General features: G+C 35.1%; 1 protein-coding gene across 7 annotated transcripts in view; it reads left to right on the top strand.

The window, feature by feature from the left end:
- Window positions 1-15,097, top strand: part of DMD (dystrophin) — a 979,946-nt gene that overhangs the window by 682,157 nt on the left and 282,692 nt on the right. For all 7 annotated transcript variants that reach the window (XM_059839939.1, XM_059839938.1, XM_059839941.1 and 4 more), the window contains one exon: window positions 7,534-7,651. In XM_059839939.1, the coding sequence (XP_059695922.1) occupies window positions 7,534-7,651 (118 nt within the window). The remainder of the gene's footprint in view (window positions 1-7,533; window positions 7,652-15,097) is intronic.

Here is a 15,097-nt window from a genome sequence, read left to right as displayed (position 1 = left end):
TAAAAGTAAATCAAACAAAGAAACAAGCACAACAAAAAGAAAACAATAGAAATGGAGACAAAAATAAAGTGTAGTTCTGAGAGCAAAACATGTCAAAATAAACCAGAAAAGTTTAAGTAACAAAACTAGGCTTGTAAATTCAACTTTTGGCATGACAATGAGATATGAATAAAGATAAAGATCCACCTCACTAGAGTGGAGTTAGGCTAAAGCTATTTCAGAATTATTCCAACATGTCTTATCAGATAGAATAAATAAAAAACACCTTTCCTTTCCCCTGCCCCCTACCTACGCACACAGAGTTAAATAGTACTAAGCTCACTGTAAGAAAAAATTGTTTAACAGTTTTTGTTTTCTTTTTCAAAAGCAAAGCCAAACAAATCAGAATAAATCCTTTTTTTCACTTTATGTTTTTCTTGAGAAAAATATCTAGTTTTCTAAGGTCCTAAAGAAAAACTCACCTGTCAACTTATGCTGAGCCAATCCATGTTACTCTCCTTAATTATTATTGACTTGCTATTACTGGAGAAACCTTCCAATAAAAGCAATAAAAAATTTCCAGAAGATCTAGTAGAAACTGATAAAGTCATTCTATGGGAGTTTTTTTGAAGCATAAAATTGGAGAATTTGTAGAGCATCTTTAGTCTAGATATTAGTTTTCCTCGTCTATAAATATTAGTTATTTTCTTAAATTAAAACAACAGCAAAAAAGATGTTTGTTTCCTATCTTCATAACATAAAATTGTGTCTACTCAGTACTATTTTACTTTTGTCTAAAAATGTGACAAACTGATAAGTATATCATCCAAAAACAAAAAACCAGTACAGAAAAGACTAAAGCTGAAACCTTGAAAAACAGAGGATCTGCCCTCAGCATCCTTGGTAATACACATTTTTTAAGTGCATTGGAAAAGCCCTTAATTTGAAACACTGTTAGTTATAAAAAAGAAAAAAAGTATCAAATTTTGCAAATTCACATTCCACAGATGACAACTGTACACAGAGATTTCAGTTCTGCTGACTGGAACAGAAACAGAGGAAGCTCTGCAGCTCCTAACACCAGTTCCCATCCATGAAGTTATTTAGTAGGATGAAAGGACATCAGAAACCCTGGAATAGTTTTGCCTGGTTGTTTAAATGCTCATACATTACTGCAAGAAAAAGCAATATTGGATGGCCACATAGTTTGGGGTCAAGAGGCTGCAATTCCACACACAGTTCACGTATTTCAGATTTACTGTTAGGGCTTTAATCCTGTTTCAGTCTTCAGTTCTTACATGTGAATTATCACTGCATTCTAGTCGAATGGATCTCATTATAGCCAAACACCCAAATCTTTAAATGTTGTTCTACTTGTTACAGATACATCTTTAGCTTTATTCCTTTTTTCCTGGCAATAGCAATAATAGAGCAAATTCCTTTTATCACAGAATGATTCATTCACAAGCCATGGTAAACTGTAATCTTTTTGTGGTCTCCTCTCCATCTTCTCCATCCTGTGTGCTGGATGAACTCCAGTGCAGTCCATCAAGGCATCTCAGTCATAATGAGCAAGCTGCTGATGATTTGATCCTCTTGATGTGCTTCCAAAGTGTTTTTCTACAGACAAATAAATGGGGAGCAGGGTGAGAGGGAGGAAGAGAGTTATCCCAGCTCCCACCACCACCATCACCTTACCTTTTTCCATCACCTTAGCTTACCATCACCATCCTCTCTGGTCAACACAAGGAGACTCAAATTAAGTACTCCCTGTTCTGTTTGCTTTGATTAGTGTGCATCAACAGTGTGTTGCACACCTTGCTTTCATAACCTCCTGGCATAAACCAGGCTTCCTAAGTTGTAAAGGAACATTCACAATGCCACCAGCATAACTGAATGAGTGATTGTCACCAAAAAAACCACACAAAAAGTTCTATGATGATTTTGCATGTATCTCATGCAGCAGCTGATAAGCTGTCACTGGTGGCTTCCCCCCAGCATCCCTGATAGGGTTGAGATATTCCCTTAGACAGCAATGAGAGCTGCTGAGGCAGTTCTTGAGAAGGCCCTAAGTGAACATAAAAGTGCACGCTTAGGAAAACTTGTACTGCATAAAGCACTCTGGAAAAATCAAATTCATATTGTCTAGTCTGCTAAAGTTCTGATTTCACTGGCAGGCACCAATTAGCTATCAACATTGCTAAATACTTGCTCTTGATCCTCATATTTTCCTAAAACATCTAAAGCTTAACAGGGAAGACAGAAAACAGTTAATAGTCAAAAGAAAAGTTGTTTCAAAAGAGAAAATTCCTCTGCATTATATTGCTTTCATTGTTTCATAATTTTATGTTTAAATATAGAGAGTATGTAAATGACCATTTTCAGTCATATTCTCTTCCTGCTTAGTGACAAGAAAACAAATTCAAATTGTGTTTGGGAGGAATATCTTAACAAAGCCAATTTTATTATGCAAATGAATTGTAGGTGTTGCATATCTTCATTTTCTGAAATTGTTAGCAAGTTTTTCCAAAGCTTTCTCTCTTTCTAGGTGTGTGTATATAACACATTTTATTTAGAGAACCAATCAGCCACAAGAAACTTAGTTGTTTTAAGTAAAAGTAGTCTTGACTATACATTATTGAAGTTAACAGTGCATTTTTTGTTTAAATTTAAGGTTTAGAGTCTAAAGTTTTTTCAAAAGATGGGCAAATATTTTCCATAACAACTAATTAATGGAATTATGCTTTTTCTGAGGATATCATGGTGAGTTAGTTCAGAGGAGCAAATAGCTTCACAGGATAAGAAATATATCTTCCTTTTCCTTTACATTCTCATATTAACCATCCACTTGTGCTCTTGTGGTTCCCTGGTTTGTTTCATTAAACAAGGTCAGGGGTGGGCCAAAACAAATCATCCCAAACAGTTGTGAAGTCTAAGTCTTCAGCCATGGGCTGTTACTGATAAAAAGTACTTCCAGTTTGCTCTTAACATGGAAGAGCAAAAATCTAAATTGCTGGTTTGCCCAAACACAATTTTTTTGATCACTCACTATAAGCATTCCTATACTTAGTGTAAAATAGCTAACAAGCTGTATTTGACTGGGAGCATGTAAGCAGCACCCTTTACTCTTGTTCATACGTTTGAGTTCAGCAAAGGGAGATGGAAAGTCCTGGCTTTGGTGTGGGAAAGATTTCTTCAGATACTAAAGAGTGAACACCCATAATGAACACTAGTAAACAATTAGTCAATTGACTAAGTCTTGGTACCATCCTGGAATTCAGCTACTTCACTTTGATAACATTTGCCATAAAGTCAAGAAAAAAAGAAAAAAAAAAAAAAAAAAGAAGATTGGATAGATTTAAAGATCCTGTTATATATAGAAACTAGCATGCCCAGAGTGTCAAATATGCAGGCTGTATATTATAAAACCAGAAAATATTTTAATTCTCAGTCTCAAACCTTGAAGTCGCATCAAGAATTTTTCACTCTTCACCTGTTTCAGTTTGTCAGTTTATTTTTTAGCAATTTTTATGCAAGTTATTTCAGTTGCTGACTTGAACAATTTGTTCCATACCTCAACACCCATTTTGTGTAAGAAAATCATAAAAGTTAGGAACCTGAAAATTGGATTTTTCTTTTGAGCAGCTGCCGTCCGCAAATGTGGAAAGATTGTTAAAAGTGAATAGCATCACTTTCAAACAAACTCTAGGTAGGTTGCATGACTGTATCTCATTAGTCATTATCATGCATTACTGTGCTATCACCAAGCATCATTATGTTGCCATTCATAGATATATGGAAGAAAAAGAAAAGCTCTTTTGGGGTTTAAAGGTGTGCTTGTACAACTATGCATGTCAGTGGTCCTTCACTGTTGACCTACTCATAGGAAGTTGCATTTATAATTAAACAACATTTCTTTATTGAAATGTGTTCTATAATGTTCTGGTGAATGCATTTTTGTACCTTTCCAGAGCACTAGAAAAGTGTTGGTAGAGCATGCAAAAGAATTTTTTTATTAAAAACCCCACAACTTTTAGTTCAACTGACTCCCTAAGTCATTGTGCTTGTACTTTTGGTGACCTAATGGGGATTGGATAGATTTCTATTCCATTTATTTTGAAAGTAGTTTAATTATAACTTTCATTTCTGTATTACCATTTTTATATAGCACATTTGTTTCCTTGTGCTGACATTCCAAATCAGAGGCATCTGGTCTGTTGCATCTGCTGTGTCTCCACCAGGGTGCCACTATTAATGAGTTTTTATTCCTATGGCTGTTGTAGCTGTAACTTCTAATAGTTTCCACTTAGTTTTCTGTTGAGGATTGGTTTACAAACTTAAATACTTGGCTGAATTTGTAAAAGTTTTTAAAATGCTCTCCAGCTATTAATTTGTTCAGATTTTGGTTTTGGGGGGTTTTGTCCGTTTGTTTTAGATCATCCAACTAATACTTTAAAGCTATTAAATTTTAATTTTTCCCAAAAATCATACTTAGTGATCTTTTAGTTTGTATTCTTCAAAGCACTGCTCTTCCTAGCATAAATAGCTGTAATTTTATTAACCCACAAAAACAGCTTGCGTGATCAGTTTATCCAGTCATAGAATATTTTTCTGAATATGAAAACACTAAGTAGAGCTCAAGTGTTGTGGTTTATTTTCATGCTACAGGATCACAGGAAGAGCTAGAAATTATGTGTTTTAGAAGCTGCTTTTATCCAGGTTTCCATTGGGGTTTGGTACATACACTATAGGAATCGTGTGAAACATGTCTTTGCAAAATCTTTAAGATTATACAAACTGGTAAAACTAGACCAATAAACATTGTAACAATTTTGTAATTGTAATTGGTAAAATTCTACTGTATAAAATAGGATATTGCTTGGGTAAAGATCTCGCACTCTTTGTATTAAACCAAGGAAAAAATCCATTTATTTGAGAAATCCTGACTTTTCTAGGAGTAAGAAAAAAAAATCTATTTCATAATTATGTATTATTGTCTTGTGAGAGGTCTAAGAATCTTCAGATCTCCGTATAGTTTTAAGAGTTTAAGAGTGTCCTTCTTGAACTTTTAAAAATACACTCCTGTGCATCCAGAAGAAAATAATTTTATTCACATGAAATGGTAGAGGGAAGGCTGTCCACATAATCCATACAAGGATGAGATTTTTATATCCCCAAGGGAACAGCAAAACTAGCAAGCCTCACTTTAAAGAGGCATTTCAAGTTTTCCTGAATGTCCAGTTCAGGAATTGCAGATGTGTCTTGGGGGTAAATCCTTCTGTGAGCCCTTGGGCACAGATCACTTCCATTTCCTCATTTTGGTACTGAGCAAATCCTTTCTGAGCTGCCCTTACCTAGTGCTTCATTTCTTACTATATGAAACATATAACAGCAGCTTTCTTTAGTAGAGGTAAAACCAGAGCACTTAAAGTCTAGTTGGACACTCAGGCTGGGTCAGATAAATCACTTTGTTTGTGTAGTCTGGTATAACATTATATTTTGGAAACTTTAGGGAAGAGTTTCACTCTTGGCATAAGACCTTCGAATTATTTAATTTGTTTTTCCTCTTATACACATTTTCTAGTTAAGGAAGGAGAGAGAAAGGGAAGCCATAGAATTATCTGAGCCTGTTGTGTGTGTTTTAGTGTTCTTCTGCAACATCCATTTTGGCAATATGTGCAATACAGATGCTGTTTGACTGTACTGGGACTGCTTTTCCTATTGTGAAATTCATGTCCCTCATTAACTTGTCTTCTTATAAAATGGAGTTTGGAAGGCACATAGATATCTAGAGATAGGAATGGTATCAGTAGATTTTATTTCTCTTACTAAGGAGAGGCTTCTAATTAGAAATTTCTTCTTTGCTTAATTATGCAAGCTTCTGTTTTAACTGCATCTCTCTGCAATTCAATCAGTATACAAGTGAGAAAATACCATCCAAGCTTTTGGGTATGACTTTAGAAAGCCAGTTAAAATAGATTTTCAAAGACCTGATGCAGAAGTTAAAAGCAAGAATTTTGCAGAGTGTAGCTAGATGTGTATCTTGTAAATTACCCTTTTTTTCCTAAAGAGTTTGTAACTGAAGAAAATGGAACTCTGTGGAGCTTTTAGTTTGATTTTTATAGTACATGCTGTAGTTACTGAAAACTATATTCCTATGCCCTTTTGTTAATATTAAAAAACAGAAAATGGTATTAGGTCTTTATTTGTAATCTTCAACTTGGTGGAAATTATGCAACTGTAGTCTGAAGCTGGAGGGTCAAATTTAAGATCAGACTCACAGGTCTTTTCTATCCAGAACAGGCAGTGAATAACAGCTTCTTAAAGTCAACTATGATTGCATAGAACAAAAATATTTTAAGGAGAGGAGACTTTTAAGACAGTAAAATGCTCCAGACACTTTATCAACAGGCAGGTGAGAATGCTAACAGATTACAGTGACCCTGTAACTGGCCTCAAAAATAGAAATCCTTCTCTGGCCTTTGTTGCCAACTTGATATCTGTTGAAGTGTACCTACTGACTGTCTGATGGCACACTGCTCTGTTCTGATGACTAAAAGTTGTACATAGAATAAAAGTAATTTATAGTTCGTAATTATGTAATAAGTATTGCTACTTCTAAGTCATAAGACTGGGAAATTTAATGAGTATCTTTTCTGGAAACTCCACAATAGGTAGCTGAAGTGTCTGAATTTGGTCAGTCTTCTAAAGACATACTTGGATGCTTCTTATCTGAGAAATTATTGTACTGATTCCTTGTTTGCTCTTCCCTAATCCTTTGAAATAAGTCTTATGTGCATGTCTTATATGCCTTACTTTTCTTGAGTTTTCATTTTCATTTTATCTAAAGCTATTGTATTTTAGTTTTTATTGCCTTCTAAATACCACAAAGCTCATTTTTTTCCCCATGAGAAACTCCAAATCCACTTCTTACTTTCTAGTCAGATTGTCTGGGCTTTATATATTGGTTTGAGTAGCATATAAATTATTGTGAGTGTTAATTATTTTTTGGCTAGGTAAGGACTGAGGACTGAAAAAGAGCCGTTAACAGTCTTAAAATGGCTTTTAACCAATAGATAATAATTAAACAGCCATGAAATATTAAAAAATAAACATAATTTATGAGACTTCATAAGCTAATAGGAAAAGCCTACCTAATCTGGCAAGAATATAAATCCCTATATCTTCTTTTTGAAATAAACAGTAAATTAAAAGATAATATAGAAAAATAGTGCCCTTCTATATATATATACAGGAGAATAGTTTGTCCTGCATAATTTGACATGTTAAAAATGTAGAACAATTGCTACTTTGTATTTAGTTTTACAGGTTCTTTAAAAATTATTATTGCAAATTATACTTGGTGGTTTTTAATTAATAACAACAATAATTTAAGGTATAGACCAAATTCTTTGTATTATTTGAAACAGCAAGCAATCTTTTTGCTTTAAGTCTAGTTTGCAACAAAAAAGTCCCTATATGTGGTCTTCTCAAAAGCTCTTTTTTTTTTTTTTTTTTTGGTTTTTTAAAATTTTTTAATTTGTGTTCAACTAGGCAATACTACAGGATCTGGAGCAAAGACGTCCCCAGCTGGATGAACTAATAACTGCAGCACAAAACCTAAAAAACAAGACAAGCAATCAAGAGGCCCGGACAATAATTACTGATCGCAGTAAGTAGTGATTCTGCTACCATATGGCATTTCAGCAAACATGGGACATGTCCTATCTGATAAGCACAGCATTCTGCAGATACTTTATGCCTTTGCCAAGAGAAGGAGAGCTCCAACAGGTGACAGTTCCCATATGACTTTTCCAAAGTGTGTATAGACGAAATGTCAGTGAAATTCAGTGTTCCCATATTTCAGATTTTTCACTGCAACTTCATACTGCTTGTCTTCATAGTGGAAGGACGTTGTACAAAATGTAGAATGTGAGCACTGAAAATAAAGAACTACATTTCTTCTTACACAAGGAGAAAAAAGAAAGAATTCACAGAGTATAGCCACAGGCTTGTAAGAAGCTTTCAATTCCATCCCCCATAGTACAGCTGCAGGCTCTTCTTTCATCTCCCCTCAGCTGACGCACAAGTCTGATGATGCTCTGCATTACTCTGTATTATTCCTTCAGTTCTGTTTTCCCTTTCCAAATTTAACCAACTAGCTGTGCCTAAGGTGGAAAAATTAGTAGAATAAGTTTCAGCAGAAGCCTATAGAAGACATAGTGTTGTCACCCTTGAAAGCTTGCATACCCTATACCCCTCACTATAAGATGAAACACACTCTCAAGGGCATTTTATAGAAGCAGCCCTTGTGATAGACTGCTGTGTATCTTCAGTTTATATCTCAAGTTCTCAGGGCTAGAAACTAAGAAAAAATTGATTTTGGGTGGTCTTCAAGGGCAGCTGTGGAGCTTAGAGAAAACCCAGGCCAAGTGCTTTGCGTGTGGACAGAGACAACTCATTTTAGGTTGATGCAAACTGTTCTGCACATCCTGGCCTGGAGACTGGGGCTCCCTGAAACTGATGAATTTGAGCATGCAAATGTAGGCTAAATTTTTCTATCCCCATAATTACAAACCTCATACATCTATATAATTATAATCTCTTCCTTTTTATTCCATCAGTGCATTCCATATGTACATTCCATACTATGTTCAAATCAAAATGCCTGTTTGGACCTCAATGTTGGTAGTCACACATATAAATGCTATTTAGAGTATGTCCTATGTGCAATAATACTCTTAAACTGCTATTGAAATATGCTACATAGAAAAGGAGAAGCTTTTTGTTTTAATTAAAATATAAGAAAGGGATAGTGCTTATATATTACACAAGAACCCGCTCCTTTTGGACATGCAAATTAACTTTAGAATCACCTACTCTTTTGAATTCTCATGAATTGTGCACATATACTTTAACTTTGCAGTGCTTATTCGAAACCAACACATGTAGTACTCTAATCAGTATTTTGCAGTATGTTTTAATTTTTAATTGTGAGACAAGTCTTCTGAAGTTAGAAATTGTAGACTTCAAAAAAATGCAAGCTTATATCTTATAGATCCTCATGTGAATTGTATGCACAACTGAATTTTGTTCTGTTGGAAAACTGCACTTCATTTTAAGTGAATTTGCTGATTAAGAGAGATTAAATGCTTCTTTCTCATACAGCAAAGGAGAGCAGCTATCAGACTGTAAATCATGAAGGAGTATATCGTAGCCCAGCCACATTACAGATTGTGCCTGTGGCTGGTAGTGTGGTAAATACACTTTACATGATGATTTCTTAGTTTTTATCTATAAGGATTCCAAAATTATCCATTAGTTTTGACCTTTAAGTACCAAAAATTAGTTTTACTGTGATTTAGGAATGAATTTCTTATGCTGAAATTGTCAATATCCTTGTCTACAAAAGTGCAGCTTAAGATGCAGTAGGTACAGGTATGTCCCTTTCTATACTTTCAAGCACACCTTGGAGTACAATCAGAGCCATTTTTGCTGCAGTTTTCAGAGGCAGCAGACTAGAACCATGAAGGCTTTTCATGTTTAGTTAGTTTATATCTGGGCAATTCTAGTAATACCAAACACTACCTAGGGGGTATTTATTGCTTTTGGATATTAAGTACATCTTGATATTTCTGGGGAGACAAAGATGCCAGGATTTTACAATGTGACACACAAGGTATTTCTGAATATTTGCCACATATAAGATACTCTCATCTAAAGTACTTCTTCTAATAAACAACAGTAATTTTTATATTTTTAATTGCTTGATTTTTTTTTTTTTCTCCTTGTGTGTCATATGAAGAAGATGGAGATTTCTCTGTTTGGTTTGAATTAGGCATGCTGAACACCTGTATAGACAGGATCCACTTGTTCTGGCTGCAGCTACCTCTGTAGTTCACCTTTCCCAGCCCCTCACAGTGCTATCCTGTCCTGAAATAGGGAGCTTCCCTGTTCCCAGCCCAGCTGGGTGGCTCTAGTTCTGTGCTCTCACCTACTACACTCTTGTCCTGTACAGTGCTCTCACCTGCTGCAGGTGTTTTGCCTTGTCCTCCAGCACATACTGAGTTCAGCCTGCTGAACCCACTGTGTTATCCCCAAGTCCATTCCTGGGAATCTTGTTCACAGCCAGATCTGAACCCTGTATTGGAGAATCTACTCCACTTGCTAAGGTTTGTGTGTTCCTTGAAGCCATAGGGAGTGTCCACCCCCTTATACCTGTACCTTATACCAGGGTCCTGTTGCAAGTCCTCCCTTACTACCTCATCCACAGACTTTTTCCTATTTCCTGAGTTTTTCTCCCTCCTCATAAATAAAAGTAGGTTACCATGGTTATGTTTGAGCAGTTATGAGTACATATTTAATCTATTCTGTTTCATGACCCATCTATGGACACACTGGTGCTCCCCTGCAGCAGCTGTGTACCACCCTCACCATTCTGGAATGTCACACTGCCAGGGGCTAAAAGTATCAGCAGCATGAGCTGCAATGCCCTGGTCTTCATGTAGGAGCTGATAGATTTGATTTTACACAGTGCACTCCCGGGGCTGAAGCACAGCATCTCACACTTTGGGAAACAAAAAGATGAGATGAGCTAATTTGTATGAATAGGTTGTTCAATCACCTGGCCAATATCACTGAAGAGATATATTATAAATACTAAATTAGACTCAGGTACTCTACAAGATTAGATTAGCTGCATTCTTCATCACAGGGTGGGTTGGTGTGTCATCAACTGAAAATAAACCCTGAAGGCTCTGGCTTCTGTGCTAACATTGCTAACTCTTAAGTCACTCTTCTTAAAGAAATATGTATGTTATGTTTAACAAAGTTCAACTTTGAAATATATTTAGAAACCTTACTTCCTTTTTAAAGTATTTAAAAAAATAAAAAGGTAAACATGTTATACAAAATGTTTAAAAAGTCAAAAAACTTTTGTTAAAAAATGTCTCTGATGAATTGGAAAAGAAGTCTATAATCATGAGATTATTTTCAACAGAGTTGTCATAGTACTGAATAGATTCAGTCTCTTTTACTACGTTAAAACAGTAGTGAAAGAGAAGCTCATACAATTGAATTATTTCCTATTATTTCCTTCTCCACCCTCCATTATTTGCATGAAACTTCTGGATGTATTCTACATGCAAAGACCTTGGCTCTATAAAGTAAAGCTTGTGTTATGTTTACATAATGTTATATTTAAATCTCTGTGTATTCTATTTAAATCATAGCTTGTTTACAACTTACACACTCAAGAAGATGTAAGAATAATAATTACATTCAGTCTTGAGGAAGAGTTGTGGGAAAAAGCAACATACCTCTCTGCTCTTTTAATGCAGAAGCATTCTGTTCTAACAGAACCATATGCCGTACAATAACATTTTTTCTCTCTATAATGCATCACAGCTCCAAAACACTTTGCTTTACTGCTGTTAAAAACGTTGCTTCTTTAAAATGAATGGGTTTAAAAGCAATTTTGAATTTTAAAAAGTAATTAAACTTTGAAAATTCCCTATTTTCAATCACTCCTTATGTATGAATACATAAAGTTGGAAATAAGTCAATATAGAAACACTGGGGGATAACAAATTTACAATCTTACAATCAGAAGTATCAAAGTAATTAAAAAGACTGTGTTAGATCTTGCTAGATTCTGGAAATATAAGAAATGTTAAATAGCAGGCCTTCCTGCTGCTGTGTTCACACATGTGCAAGAGGTAACAGTGCATAAACCTTCTGTGGTTTTACTTTGCTAGCAATTTTCATCCCAATTTTGCAATGTGTTTTATGGCTGTGTATGTGATCAAGGAGGTATGGAAATTCATATTTATAAAACAGTATGAAGAAACAATCTCTTAGTAGCAAAGTAATCTCCTTTTCGAGATGATAAGCCAAAGTAAAACATATCTCTTTAGCAATTTTGTGAAATTTTTTGTACTCTCAAAATATCACTTGAGAGGTTAATTAATTTTTATTACATTAAATTTTTAAATAATAGCAATAAATACAAGCATTACAATGAAGATTATTTTGATAAAGAATTCTACTTTGTGACAAAATGGTTCCTTTTAAATTTTTTTGAAAATTTTAGAAATCACGAGTATATGAATAATTTATAGACAATGCCTTTAGAAGAGGTGTTTTGTTTTTCTGGTTTGTTTGTGGTTGCTTTTTGTTGTTGGTTGGTTTTGATATTTTTGAAGAAAAGCTATGTGCTATAATTGGTTGTTAGCAGAGCTGTATTTGAGCTAAACTGGAAAGAGTCTGAATGTCTCTGTGTCCCAACATAAAAATGCCTTTATTTAGTACTTTGCTGTATTTGACAGTTTTACGACAAAAATCATCAACTTGTCTTCACATTCACAACAGAATATACAGAAATTCCACAGTGAATTACAACTGCACTGTTGTTCTCGACATCTTAATAAAATAGCCATTTCCACTGCACTGCTATCCATGTGATTTTCTCTTAGAGCTGTTGAATGCAAATTATGAGTTTACCACTTGAAAAAACAAATTCATACAATCTGGGATTTGCCATCCAGTAGTAAACCCCCTAACTGCCAAGACCAAAAAAGAAAAGTGTGAGAGAAAACTGTATTTGTATACAGTTTTCCAGTTATCTTGTTGATGTTTTTAAGCTGAATTACTGAATAAACCCCAGTTGTATGTTCACGGAATTCCACATATTTGAACATTTCAAGAATTTGAATTTCCTATGTCATATACATGCAGTTTATTAATCATCCTGATGTACAAGTTTAGAGCTGACATCTTGTTTTTCCCATGAGAACTTTACGCCATATAAACTAAACAACGGAGAAACAGTAGGTTTTTTTAAAATGTCAATGACAAGAGAAAACTAGAGCTCTGAAAGGGGTAGAATTATTCTGAGAATCATATAGAGTCTGAAACCAGGTTTTTGGTGCGTGTTTGCAGCTGTAGGACCTATAAGAAAGTCATGGGATATCTGAAGAAGGAGTAGGAAGTTTTTTTGAACACTGGGGAATGATTGGGGAACTCCAGTTGTATATAACTTCTTAGGCTATGTATACTAGAATGTGCTTCAGTGGACAAAGGGCGAGATCTCAGCTTCCTGCTTCAGGTGTTGTAGTCCTCCTAAAAATTCTTTGAGACTAAGAGTGACTATTCTTCACTTCTGATTATATTTTTCAGCAGGAATGGCACAGATTTTTTGGTAGCCCCAGAAGGAATAAATGTATTAGGTGATATTGCTGGTGGCTTGCTTGGATCTCACACCTTAATCCTGTAAAGAAAGATAATTACAAAACTTCATGTTGTTGGTAATTCATGTGGAACTGTCTAGTTCTAGGCCAGATATTTCTAAATAGGTAAAAACACAGATAAGAACAGAATAGATAATCATAATACTGCAAGAAATCAGTCTGTGTTGGAAGACAAGTGCCCTGGATTGCTGTGGTGTATGGAGGCACTTAATTATGTCCAAATTATGTCTTAGTAAAAATTTGTCTTCTGTCCCACAAAAGCAGAATGGTTGATCAACTCTCTCTTGAGAAAATTATGACCACAAAAGTAATAATAAATACTTTTCTTAAAAGCCTTTAAATAATTTCAGCTTGGCCCAGAAGAGTGAGAACAAACACACAAAAGCCACAAACAAACCACCCAGAATAAGGACAGTATAATTTGTTAGGGTGATGTTTCACATTAACAGGCTGCACCGTGTTTATGATGTAGCCATGGGTACATGAAGTTTACTGGTTGAAAGAGTTGGGATATACCCTCATCTGACAGAAGAACATACTTTCCTCTTTAGCCTCAGGAATTATTTGGTACAGCACTGGGGGGGACCTGCTCTTTGAGTCTGCTTTGTATCTTGTTGTTAACCTGTTGGTCACCACTTAGGGATGGAGTTAGAGGTGGTTAGTCAGAGTACAGACAGAGAAGTTCTTGTCATTTATAGTGTCAAGACAATTTAAGTCTGTTTAATATTCTGCAATTCACTCTGCTGTTCTTCAAGTGTTTGGAGACTGAGTTGATAGAATTGATTTCAGACATATCAATCTTCAGCCCTCTACCCCCAACCTTCAACCTACCCAGCCACCAATGAGGTGAAACTGTGGTCCAGAACCATGAGCAGACATGAAATGACAAAGTCTTGTCAGCAGGAAAATCCTTTCCCCAGGTACTGCAGTCTGTTCCCCTACTATGGTAAGTGCTGTTCACTGTTGTTAGGGTCATCTTTTCTTTCTTGTATGCTCCAGAGGAGTCATATTTTAACAGACTGGTTTTATATAACTACATGCCTTTGTTCTTAGAGTCTTTGTGAAAAATCTCCTTTCATATATCCATTAAATGGAGCTTTCTCTTTTTTTAGTTTAGCAAGAGTAGCACCTCAGTAGCTTCAGAAAGAAACAAATTTACTTGCCAAAGTGTTATAAGCAAAATGTAAAGGGAAGATAAGAAACTGCCACACAGGATGAGATGGCAGATCCTACTCATGTAGGTTACTGAAATTGTTAGTACCATGTACTTCTGAAAAATGTTGAAGGATTCAATAATATGCAAATCTGAAATAAACTGAGTTTGCTCTTCAGGACACATAGTCTTTCACATATTAATTAAAGTTAAAATATTTTTTAAAACATTTAATTTACCAAAACTGCCAAGAGTATGTGGTTCTTTGGGAAAGCAATCACTGAGTTTTCTTAGAGATTTAAACATATTTAACAGTATCTAATGTGAGGCTTCCTATTAACAGTGTTACAGAAAAAAATCTGGTTTTCATTACATTTCAAAATTGAATTCATTCTCATTTTTGCAAATGTTAATTAAAATTTATATAAAATACTTTAAAAACTGAAAATAATAAATGCTAAAGAGGTTTAATTACATCTTTTCAGAAGAAGTAGAAGAATGCTCCATTAACTTGTGTAGTGGCCAGATAATCAGAAAGGATTTTTTCTCATTGATATTGGAAAGATACTGCCAATTTCCGATGTTAAAAGGAGTAATGTAAATAATTGCCATCAGCAGTGATAATGTTGTGCTCTGGTAGCTCCCCATACATGGTGACTTTTGTGAGTGAAGTCGCTGGTGGAAAGTGAGGGAAGTGCTTCATCCTCAAAGGCAAAGT

The sequence above is a fragment of the Haemorhous mexicanus genome, chromosome 2, assembly GCF_027477595.1.
Source record: "Haemorhous mexicanus isolate bHaeMex1 chromosome 2, bHaeMex1.pri, whole genome shotgun sequence".
NCBI lineage: Eukaryota > Metazoa > Chordata > Aves > Passeriformes > Fringillidae > Haemorhous > Haemorhous mexicanus.
The sequence above is the reverse complement of the archived record's forward strand: the minus strand, read 5'-3'. Positions and strand labels throughout refer to the sequence as shown.